At 37.5% G+C, this 11,734-nt stretch overlaps 1 protein-coding gene across 1 annotated transcript; it reads left to right on the top strand.

Moving 5' to 3' along the window:
• Window positions 1-5,554: 5,554 nt before the first annotated feature.
• LOC101422807 (olfactory receptor 14J1-like) lies at window positions 5,555-6,520 on the top strand. The gene has a single exon (XM_012523184.3). The coding sequence runs from the start codon at window positions 5,555-5,557 to the stop codon at window positions 6,518-6,520; it is 966 nt and encodes a 321-aa protein (XP_012378638.3).
• The last annotated feature ends 5,214 nt before the right edge of the window (window positions 6,521-11,734 follow it).

The raw sequence follows: 11,734 nt of genomic DNA, 5'->3' as shown, positions 1-11,734 counted from the left end.
CCCAGGAACTGATGAAACTTCTCCCACCTTCTCCTCTGTCAGGGGTATGGACAGAGAACATCCATGTGTAATAATTCAAGTTGTGCAGGCCAAGGTCATCTGTAGTTGCCCAGAAAGACTGATGAAGCTTCATGCACCTTCTTTTCCTGCCTGGAGTGGGATGTAGCACCATATGTAGGCAGCAATCTATGCTGTGCAGGTCCAAAATGACCTCAGTTGCCCAAGTAGTCTGATGTAGCACCTGCCAGGGGTAGGAATGCACCCTCAAAAATGTCCATCAATCTAATCTGTGTGGGCTAAATTCACCTGAAATTGCCCTAGAAGCTGAAAGAGTATTACCACTTCTGCTCATTAAGGGGTTGCGGATGCAACCACAGGCACCCCAAATTGCAATCTGTGTAGGTCACAGTGCCTGCCATTTCCCAGAAAAGCTGAGGCTACACCAGCCCTCCTACCCTGCTGGAGAGTGAGGGTGGATCCACAGGTTCCCAATAGTACAGTCTGTGTAGGCTGAAAGTATCTGCCAGAGCCTGGAAAGGAAGAGGAAACACTGACCACCTCCAACCCTATTGAGAGTGGGAATGGAGATAGAGGTGTCTGACTATACAGTCTATGTGGGCCAAAAGCACCTGCATCACCCAGAGGGGCTAGAGAGACACTACTTCCCTCTTTTCCTATCAGGGTTGGTGCCCAAGAGTTGAGTTCATGCAGAAAAAAGAGGTGTGATCCAGCCAGGACTGCCCCAAACAGGCCCACACTGGGGACTTGAGGGATTCTGAAGACAGAGGCACTAAAAGCCAGGGTGGTCAGTCCTTAACTTTTTAGGGTAATTTAGTAGTTTTATTGTGAATGGATGCTGAACTTTATCAAATGTTTTACTGTAACTACTGGGACGATCAAAGTATTTTTTCTCTTTTATCCAAGTGAGATTTTGTCATCAAGGTTATACTGACCTTATAAAGCAAAATAGAAAATGTTATTTTTCAATTTTCAGGAAGATTTTGTGATAAAACTTTGAATAAGAAAACAATGAGTATGAGACAACATCAAGCACTTATTATTTTGTAGTCATTCCTGAGGAATTTATATGAATCATTTTTGCAAATTTTTAATAGAAACTTTAGATTACATAAATGATACATTTAAAATGTAGAGGGATTCCTGTATAACATGCCTCCTGCCCCTCTCACACTTGTCACCATTAACAACATCTTTCATTAGTGTGAAACATTTGTTAGATTTGATGAATACATATTGAAGCATTGCTACTTACCATGGTCAATAGTTTCCATTAGAGATTGCACTTTGTCCCACACATTTTTATGGGCTTTGGAAAAATGTACAATGGCCTGTATTTGTCATTGCAAAGTCACTTAGAGCAATCCCAATGTCCCCAATATGCCCTGTGCTATTCTTATTCTTCCCTCTCCATTCTCTAAGAACCACTACCCTTATATCAAGAGACACTACAGGCAAGGCAGACACTCTTATGATTCGGTATCCTGTCAGTGGGAATTACTTTGGGATATATGTTCACCAATGTAACAGAGTTAGACTTATTTATAATATCCCTATACATATCTTATCTGTACCTTTTATGTGAACATATAATTAGCACTATATTTGATAAATATATGTCCCAGAGATTTAGGTCTTTGGTCTGTTCATATGGCAGTTCAGCCCTGTATCTCAGCAGATTTGTGACATCTACTCTCCAGTTTATGGGCTCACTAGGACAACTAACAAAAGGATGATGATGGACAATGCCCATCCTTAAAAAAAAAGTATATACAACTGTAAGTAAGACAGTTCCGTCCATCTACCCCATGGGATATAAGCCCCCTCTCAACCAGAAAGAGAATGGGCATCCCCATCTCCAAACGCTCAAGACTGAGGAATGAACAAGCATAAAGGAGAAATGCAACTATAGGCTAAAGTAGATTTATTGTTATAGCAATGGAAGAACTTGTACCATTGGTAGAAAGGCAGTGGCCACCAGAGGTTCTGAGGGGAGGGAGAGGGAAGAATATGTGCAATATGGGGGCATCTTTGGACATTGGGTTTGTCCTGACTGACATTGCAATGACGGATGAAGGCCATTGTGCATTTTGCCAAAACCTACAAAAATGTTTGGGTCAAAGTACAACCTATAATATAAACTATAGACCATGGTTTGTAGCAATGTTCAATATGTGTAGATCAAGTGTAACAAATGTACCACACTAATGGAAGATGTTGTTAATAAGGGAGAGTGAGAGACAGGGAGAGGGAGGGTATACAGGAATCCCCTATATTTTTGATGTAACATTTATGAAATCTAAAGCTCCTTTAAAATAAAAGTTAAATATATATATATAAGAAAATACTGGGAGCAATAGGACATTACATAATTGTCGAAAGGAATTTGGAAATATTAAAAACCTGTAAAAAGTTCTGGCATAACCTAAGTTCAATAATTCTCTCTTAATTTTATTTTAAGGAAAATTAAAAAGTAGAAAATGCAATGTTTAATTTGTAGGCTTATGATTATTACTGAAAGAAATATCAAAAAGGAGGTTAAGAGAATTCAGAAATTACAAAACAATAATTGTCGACTTACATTTATTTCTAGTAGCTATAAACTGCAGCAAAAATTTTAATAATACATTTTAATGACTGGGGCCACTGTTGCAAGATTGTTTTAAAGATCTTTTAAAAGACATTTGTATGATTGTTAGTACAATTTGATAGGCATTGCATATTTGATGATAGGTCTGAATTTCTAAAATAAAGATAAAATAAACATTGTCTTCTAGTTTTCTGGGATGTCTTCATTAGGGATTCATTCATATAAAGTTTTTCAAAGGAATTTTCTGTTTTTCTTTCAGAAATACTTCATGGCTAGGGAAACATGTCTCCAGGTGTGGCCTCAGACCAACAGCCTTCACACCCCCTGAGAATTTATTAGAATTCCAAGTACCTGGGCACCACCAGGACCCACTGAACCTGAATTTCTGACAGGGCACAGAGGTTCTGATGATTTAATGGGCTCTCCAGGTGATTCATAGATCTGTTAAAGTGTGAAAACCCTGAGCAAGGGACACCCAAACCCTGTCCTACTAAACTATTCCTCCTCTGTGAAGTTTCATGACTCCAAGTCCCAGGTGTCATGTGGGTAGAGTAAATGGAATATAGTTATCATTCAGTTCAGGCTCCCATTAGGACAGACGCCAAAAGAACTCCGTTCTCAGGGGAAACAGCATATTTAAAATCTATTTTATTAAACACGATAAAGTTCAGAAATTGGTAATCAGCTTTGATACCTGGCCATAAACCGAGATCCAGCTGAGGTGAGTTTTCCAATCTTGGGTAATGAGAGAGGGAAAGATTTTATGGAAACTAACAGAACCCTATAATCATCAAATTGAATTTGAAAAAGTTAGATTCTTGACTCTAACAGGGAGGGAAGAAAATTTCTCTGAAAATGAGCTGATTAAGAAAGTCCTTTGGTTGAATTTATATAAATGTATTTCAATAATGAACCATGTTAAGGAAAACAAGTAAATTGGAAAAGTTAATCTTTTTATGTTTATATACAAATATTGAGTAAAGAAGCCTTAAAACACTTCTTCAAATAATCCCTCATATCACTGGGAGAGAAACATCCTTGGATAGACATGCTTTCTGAGTAATTGTGACTTTAAAAATACCCAATGTTTCTGCTTGCTTTTCACTAATATTGGTAGCTTTTTACATGTGCAGAAGTAACGTTAATTGGAAAGGCCAATTCTCTTACTTAACTACTTTCAGTTTTATTTTTCCTATTAAATGGAGATCAAATTCCTTAATTCATAGAAGATAAAAATGTTTGTTTGGCTTATATAGTAGATAATTCTAGTATTGTGTTTGTCTCATAAAAATGAGCATTCAAATTTTTTAGTTTTTTGTCTTCCCAGTTTATTGATAATTATTTGTACAGATTTGGAATATTAAAATATTTACTGAACCAAAATCAAAATTAAGTGTGACTAAACATGCAGTTTTTCATCTTATCAGTTCAGTGAAAAAGACAAAACACACGGCATTGAAAGGAAGACATGTTTTTGGAGGCATGTACTTGCTCTCTCATTTATTCTGCTTTTTATTATCCAGTGTGAGACTGATCAAAATGGACAAAGTTGGGCAGGGGGTTTAGATATAATAATCTCATGGTTCATATTGGCAGAGTGAGAGTAAAGAGGTCTTCAAATTTGGTACCCAAAGAAAATCAAATAAAGGGACAATTAATTGATTAATGGCAGCCTCTCTCAGAGGGGTAGGGAATGGAGCAGGGGTCCTGGCTTCAAGTTTAAGATTCTCCAGGTTGTCACTTCCAAGATTTCCCAGGGTTTAGAGTAAAGCCTGAAAAACCACTGATACAGCAGTTTTCCAGCCATTGTGCAGAACTCACAGAAGAAAGGAAAAATGCAGGAATGTGAGGGATTCATTATGAAGTAACTCACTGACTCTCATATTCTGATGAGTATTTTAACAAGCCTACAACTCTTTTAATGAGGGCAGATCACTTGACCACATCCATCCCACAAAGCCTAACCATGGACAAGGAACCTAAACTTGACTTCTCCTTTCTCTGAAAGATCACTCTATATCCTTCACATTCTCTTTTTCAAGTTGTATATTGAGTATTTGAATATTTTCATTCCACGTTTAAGACCACTTCAAAACAATCTCTGTTTTTCTCTTTTGGCAAATACCTTTGATGCAGTAAATGGTCAATATCTATTTGTTTACTTGAACTGAGGATAAATGATGAGAACAGAAGTTGAATAAATTGAGATTAAAAAGGAAAGTTGGAAGATAAATAAGATACTTCAGGCAATCAGAATAATCACTGATTCTGATAGTGACATGTATTTTTTAAAGATTATTCTAGATTTTTATGCTCACCATAATTAAATATTAAATGAAAGGAGGATAATTCTATGCCTTTTGGTATGGTGTCAACAATTACAGAGGGCTCTCCCAATAATGGCAGAATTGTTGGGAAGGAAAGGACCTTGGTATCACCCTGTTCAAGCATCTACCCCATGTTTCAATTTGCAATGCCATATTTCCTCTAAAGGTCATTCAATTTGCAAAAATGGAACTTTTTACCATACACAGAAGCAACTCACCCAATGTCAGAAACCTCCATCTTAGTGCTGATCACTGCTTTTCAGTTGTTGGCTTAAAGGAAAACGATGGTTTTCTCCTGTGGAAATGGAATAATGATGCTTTTTTTTTTTTCTGCTGCAGATGTAAGGATTTTTCTGGAAGAGGGCCACTTACTTTGCACTCAGCTACAGCTACTGGTTTACTATTATGGACTGTAAGCTCCATGAATACAAGAAACATATCTCTTCATTTCTAGATCCCCAACACCTAGGGCACAACTGATCCATAACAGGTACTTAATAAGGAATTTCTGAAGAAACAATGATGAATAAATGAACGGACATTTATGGTAATATTTCGCACTGCATTTCCTGTAGTCACTTCCCTTCTGGTGATCACCTCCACATTTTGTACCTTCAAAATGGTTCTGGAAAATGTAACCACAATAACTGAATTCCTCCTAATGGGGTTTTCTGACAACCGTGAGCTGCAGGTCATACATGCCTTGCTCTTCTTGGTGACGTACCTATTGGCCTTGGCAGGTAACCTCATCATCATCACCATCACCACACTGGACCAGGCTCTCCAATCCCCAATGTATTACTTCTTGAAGCACCTCTCCCTCCTGGACCTCTTCTTCATTTCTGTTACGGTTCCACAGTCCATTGACAGTTCCTTGAAGGGCAATGGCTATATTTCCCATGGTCAGTGTGTGCTTCAAGTTTTCTTCTTCACCTCCCTGGCCTGGGCTGAGGTGGCCATTCTCACTGCAATGTCTTATGACCGCTATGCAGCCATCTGCCTCCCTCTGCACTATGAGCTCATCATGGATCCTGGCAACTGTCAGGGGGCTGTGGCAGCTGTATGGCTGAGTGGGGCTGCCTCTGGAATCATGTGCACATCAGCCACGTTCTCCATCACATTCTGCAAGGCTAAAGTCATCCACCAGTTCTTCTGTGATGTGCCCCAGCTGCTGAAGCTCTCTTGCTCCAATGATTATCTTGGAGTGATTGGAGTGGCTTCTTTCATGTCTGTACTGGCATTCATCTGCTTCTCATCCATCATCCTCTCCTATATCCACATCTTCTCCACAGTTCTAAAAATACCATCTGCTGAGGGCCGTTTCAAAGCTTTCTCCACCTGCCTGCCTCACCTCTTTGTTGTCTCATTTTTCCTCTCCACAGGCATCTTTGAGTTCCTAAAACCAACTTCAGATTCTCCAAGTGCTTTTGATCTTATGGTATCAATCTTCTATACAGTTGTGCCCCCAACACTCAACCCTATTATTTACAGTTTGAGGAATGAGGCCATGAAGGGAGCAGTGAGAAGGTTACTGTTGGGAGGGGAATTCCCCGAGACAAAACCATTTTTGTCCTGTTGTGAATGATGGTCCAATATTATATACAAGGAACTTATGGAATAATGGAATTCTTTCAATATGTGATGTTGAGGAAAAGCAAAAGCATTTCCTATAGATTAAACATGTAATATAATCATTGTTTTTGGGGAAACTCTTCTTATGGCTCCATGTTTTTAGTCATTGAATCAATTTTTTCATTCTTTCAAATTGACACAAAATAAACAATTATAATTTTTAAAACATAGGTCCAGTAGTTCCTTTTCCCTCCCAATAAATATAGATATACAGATACATACACACTGACAATCAAAAGCACTCATTTTCTTGTACTTGAAATAGGAAATAGTAGAACACTAATCAGAGTGAAAAGATGATAACTTCACACAATCACACAAGCAAAGAAACCAACTCTTTTCATTTCAATCATTTATTTTCAAATGCCCATTTAACTTCTTATTTTTACACATTCGATTTTGCAAAATGGAACAAATTTATGTACTATTACTATGTATAGGTATGTTTTACCATTATAGCTATCATATTTTCACAGTATTTTATAATATAGCACATTTAGCCATTCACCTTATTATTTAGGTAAGTTGTTTCCAATTTTAATTTCATAAATAATGTTGAAAATTGAATTTTTATTCTTCTTAATTCCAATAAATGGTGTTGCTGAATTAAAGAATATAAAAGTTTTCAGTCTCTTGAACACCATATTTCTTCAAAAAAATTAAATCTTTTGATGTGGTCATTAATAATATATAGCCATGTCACATCTTCTCAGTGTCCACATGATTTTAGTAATTCATGCAACACATATTCACAGACAATCTATTCAATGACTGAAATCATAATAGGCACCTTAATATAATGGTATATTAGATATGCACAACATTATGTATTGTAAGGATATTTATTTTTTGCTATTGCACAAAATGTTTACCATTCAGTTTTCTTCAAATTTGAGATTAAGCATGTTTGTAATTATTCATATTTCCTTGAAATTAATACATTTAATTTTACATATTTTTGTTTATTGATTATATTAAAATTTTATAAATATCAGAACTTTTCCTTTAGATTGGCTAAAACAATTTTTCTCAATCCCTCTTTAATTCTGTTTCTCAAGCTTGATTTTTCTATGGAAACCTTATGTCTAAGATGTTGGATATATGTATTTTTTAATGGCATGGCAACAGTGCTTAACCAGTCTAAGCTATCAAGACTTAACTGAAATGGACAATTGTGGAGCTATTAAATCCACTTGCAATAATGCATAAATCATTTTATTTTCTCTTTTATAATTTTTATTTTATTATTATCTTTTCTTTCTAAAGATACATGGATCAAACAAAATTTTACATTAAAAAATAAAAGAGGTTCCCATATATCCCGCTCCTCATACCTCCTACTCCTTGCACATTGACAAATTCTTTCATTAGTATGGTACATTCATTGCATTTGATGAGTACATTTTGGAGAACTGCTACACAGCATGTATTATAGTTTGTGTTGTAGTTTACTCTTCCCAATCCATTCAGTGGTTTATGCAGGATACATAATGTTCTGCATGGGTCTGCAATATCATTGAGGACAACTCACAGTCCTGAAAATGCCCCAATATAACACTTCTTTTTCCCTCTCCCGCCTCAGCAACTCCCATGGCCACTGTCTCCACATTAATGATATAATTAATTCCATTGCTAGAGTCACAATGTTTCTATAGTAGAATACCAGAATGTCTACTTTAATCCATAGTTTATTCCTCCATCCTGAAGACCCTGGGATGGCAATGTCTACCTCTGAATCGAGAAAGGGCTTAAATCCCACATGGTTGATGGATTGAAGTCTCCTTTTTGCAGCTGTAGGCTCTCTTGGTTCTCTGGTGTGGTGGTTGACCATTCTCACATCCCTGTTAGATTTGGGTAGTATAACTATTCATATATCTGTAAAATATTTTATTGCCTTATGTTCTTAATCTACAATTTAATTTTAACTTATTTATGCATTGACTACATACCAAGTTTGCTTTCATCATCATTCATCCACTTATAATTTATAAATTAGCTTGGGAAATGTTGTGCTCTTTAAAATTTACAGTTTGTTTTCATCCATAATAACTAAAATATTTTTGCTTGCACCAAATAAAATTTTGCTAATCCTCTTTGTAGAAGTAACTCCCATTTCCCCATAGGCTTACTCTATGATTTCACATCTGTGCAGCTAATATGAAGAGATGACAGAGATTATATGCTTCTACTGATACTCCCTCAGATAGGATAAATTGTGGGTAATTTTTAGAATAAAATTTTTCAGTTCCAATTTAGGAAAAGCCTCATCAAAATTAACCAGGCTGCACTGTATGGTCAAGCTCAGGGGTCTCAGGTTTCTTGCCTGAGCTGACTTAACCCTCTATAGGCATTGCTGCTGAGTTGATAGTTTTGGCCCCATGGTGCCTCCCATGGAAGTGAAAATTGGAGATGGACCACTTCAGCCTCAGAGCAGAGTTTGGAGACACAGGTTTGTGCCTCCAACAGATGCCAATGTGATTCCTAGTCAGCAAGTGAACACCACTAGGGTATGGTCAACCAAGAGTTGTAAACTCATGGATTATTCTAGTGGAAGATATTATCTGCCAATGCCAGAAGAGCAAGCAGCAACCAAGCTTCCAAAGGATAAACATTTGCATTACCATAAAGAGAAATTAGGACAGAATCATGCATTTCCCTGACATTCTGTAAACTTTTAGGGCATACTTCATTAGATTTAAAATCTGAGAGTCATTCTCAAGATGATGGTTTATTCTCCCTGTGGCTACATGGGGACCCACCCTTTCCACTGGCTTGCCCAATAGCCATTTTCTTAGTTCCACTCATTAAGCATGTGGATGGTGACCGAGTTCCAGATATCACCCTCAAAGTACCTTGGGATGATGGCCACATCTTCTCTGACCTCTGCAGCAAAGGCCTAACCTCCCTAGTAAAATGAAGTGAAGATAACCTCCTTTCTAACCTTTGGTATAGAGGCCTAACCCTCTCAGAGCAACAAGTTAGCAACCTGGCCCTCCCAAATCCATGGGGAACAGGCCCTCCACTTTCAGACCTAAGGGGTGGTGACTTTAACTGTCCTAATCCTTGGGAAATGTGCTCCACCCTCTCTGTACCCTAGGGTGGGAAAACTCTTCCTGAACTGCAGTGGGAACATCCACCCTCTTCAACTGCTGAGGCAAACTCACCCTCTCTGTACTCGTTAGTGTGGTTCCTCTCTCGACCCAAGGGGACATCTTAATTCCAGATCTCAGCTTCCTTTTAAAGCTGTTTCCCCTTCCACCCTCCCTTTTAGTCCAAGCTGACAGTGGTTTTGTTCATATAGCACTCTCAAAAAGCTTGTTGGTTTAGCATGCAAGAAGCAGGTGTCCAAGCCATTAGGTAGTAAAAACTTCTACAAATCTTTCCTAGATAACTGCATTTTCATTTGTGGTTTACCAGTTCCAAGTTTAGTTAGGTCCTCAAATTGGTTACTGTCATCTGGGGGCTTGATTTCCAGAGACTTGGAATTTCCAGAATCAGTTTCTGGTTTCATTGTACCCAACAATTCAAATTTCAGCTAATGTCTCTCATCTAGCATTTTACTAAAAGCTTGAAGGAGAAGCCAAGCCATATTCTCAGAGTTTACTTTGGAAAGTACCCAGGCTCACCATTTTCAAACTCTGCTTTCCATAAAATATCAGGAGTTAATCTTGCTAAGTTCTCTGCAACTTTAAAACACAGATCACCTGTTCTCCAGTTTCCAATAACAGTTTCAACATTTACATCTAAGACCTCAAAAAAGTCTCTTTAGTATCTATATTCATACCAACATCCCATCAAAACATTCTAGGCCTTTTCCATCAAGCATCTCACAATTATTTCCTTCTAAGTCCTTATCAAAAATAACTTTAGGCTCTGTATTACTACTACCAACAGTCTCATCAAAAAATCTAGGCCTTTTCCATCAAATATCTCACAATTCCTCCAAAAAATTCCCTTATACATTTATAAAACCTTTCCAGCATTTTGGCAATTGCAAAAGCACAACCTCACTATTTGCTACAAATTCTGTATTAGTCAGTCAAAGGGGCGTTGGTGCAAAATATCAGAAATCAGTTAGTTTTTATAAAGGGTATTTTATTTGGGGTAGAAGCTTACAGTCACAAGGCCATAAAGAGTAAATTATTCCCCTCACCAAATTCTATAACCGTGTGTTGGAGCAAGATGGCTGCTCATCTTTCTGAGGGTTCAGCCTTCCTTTTCAGGCTCCATGGTCCTAGCTTCTTCTGGTCTTGCTGTAGGCTGCTACAAGGCTCATCTCTCTCCCAGGGGCTCATTTCTTCCTGGGCTCAGCTGCTCTGTTCTCTCTACAAGGTCAGCTGTAGACTATCTGGCTATCTTTTCCTGGGGCCTCTGCCATGTATATGGAGCTGTCTCTATTCCTCTGCATTCTTCTCCCGTGTATTTACTTTCCAGGGCTCTAGCACCAAAACTCCAACTAAATCCTCCACTGTGTCATTTTCTCTGTGAGACTCTGCCCACCAAGGGAGTGGGTACTCAACATCCTACAGATTTGGTACAATCAAAGTCTTAATCATTATTTGATCAAGTAAAAATGAACCCCCAAATTTAATACAATCTAATACACCCAGAGGAACAGACCAGTTTACAAACATAATCCAACATATAATTTTGGAATTCATGAATAGAGAAAGAAATGTAATTAAAATGACAATGAAATATCATCTCAATTGCATAGAATATCCATTATTTAAAAAAGAGAAAACAACAAGTGCAGGAGAAGATGTGGAGAAATAGCAAGACTCTTACACTTTTGGTGGGATTGTAAAATGGTGCAGTCTATGTGGAAGATAGTTGTTGGTTCTTCAGTAAGCTAAATATAGAACTGTCATATGATCCAGCAATTCCTCTACAAGGAATATATCTAGAAGAACTGAAAACTGTGGCATGAACACACATTTGATCAATGATGTTCATAGCAGCATTAGTCACAATTGCCAAAAGAAGGAAACAGCCTAAGTGTCCATCAACCAACGAATGGATAAACAAAATGTGGTGCGTGTGTGTATATATATATATATATATATATATACACACACATATATATATATGATTGAATACTATGCTGCAGTAAGAAGAAATGAAACTGGGACACAAATGATAACATGAATGAATCTTGAAGACATTA

Source organism: Dasypus novemcinctus, chromosome 22 (assembly GCF_030445035.2).
Source record: "Dasypus novemcinctus isolate mDasNov1 chromosome 22, mDasNov1.1.hap2, whole genome shotgun sequence".
Classification (NCBI taxonomy): domain Eukaryota; kingdom Metazoa; phylum Chordata; class Mammalia; order Cingulata; family Dasypodidae; genus Dasypus; species Dasypus novemcinctus.
The sequence above is the reverse complement of the archived record's forward strand: the minus strand, read 5'-3'. Positions and strand labels throughout refer to the sequence as shown.

Coding starts and splice junctions, on each gene's coding strand:
- LOC101422807 (XM_012523184.3), top strand. CDS start 5,555: ATGGTTCTGGAAAATGTAACCACAATAACTGAATTCCTCCTAATGGGG.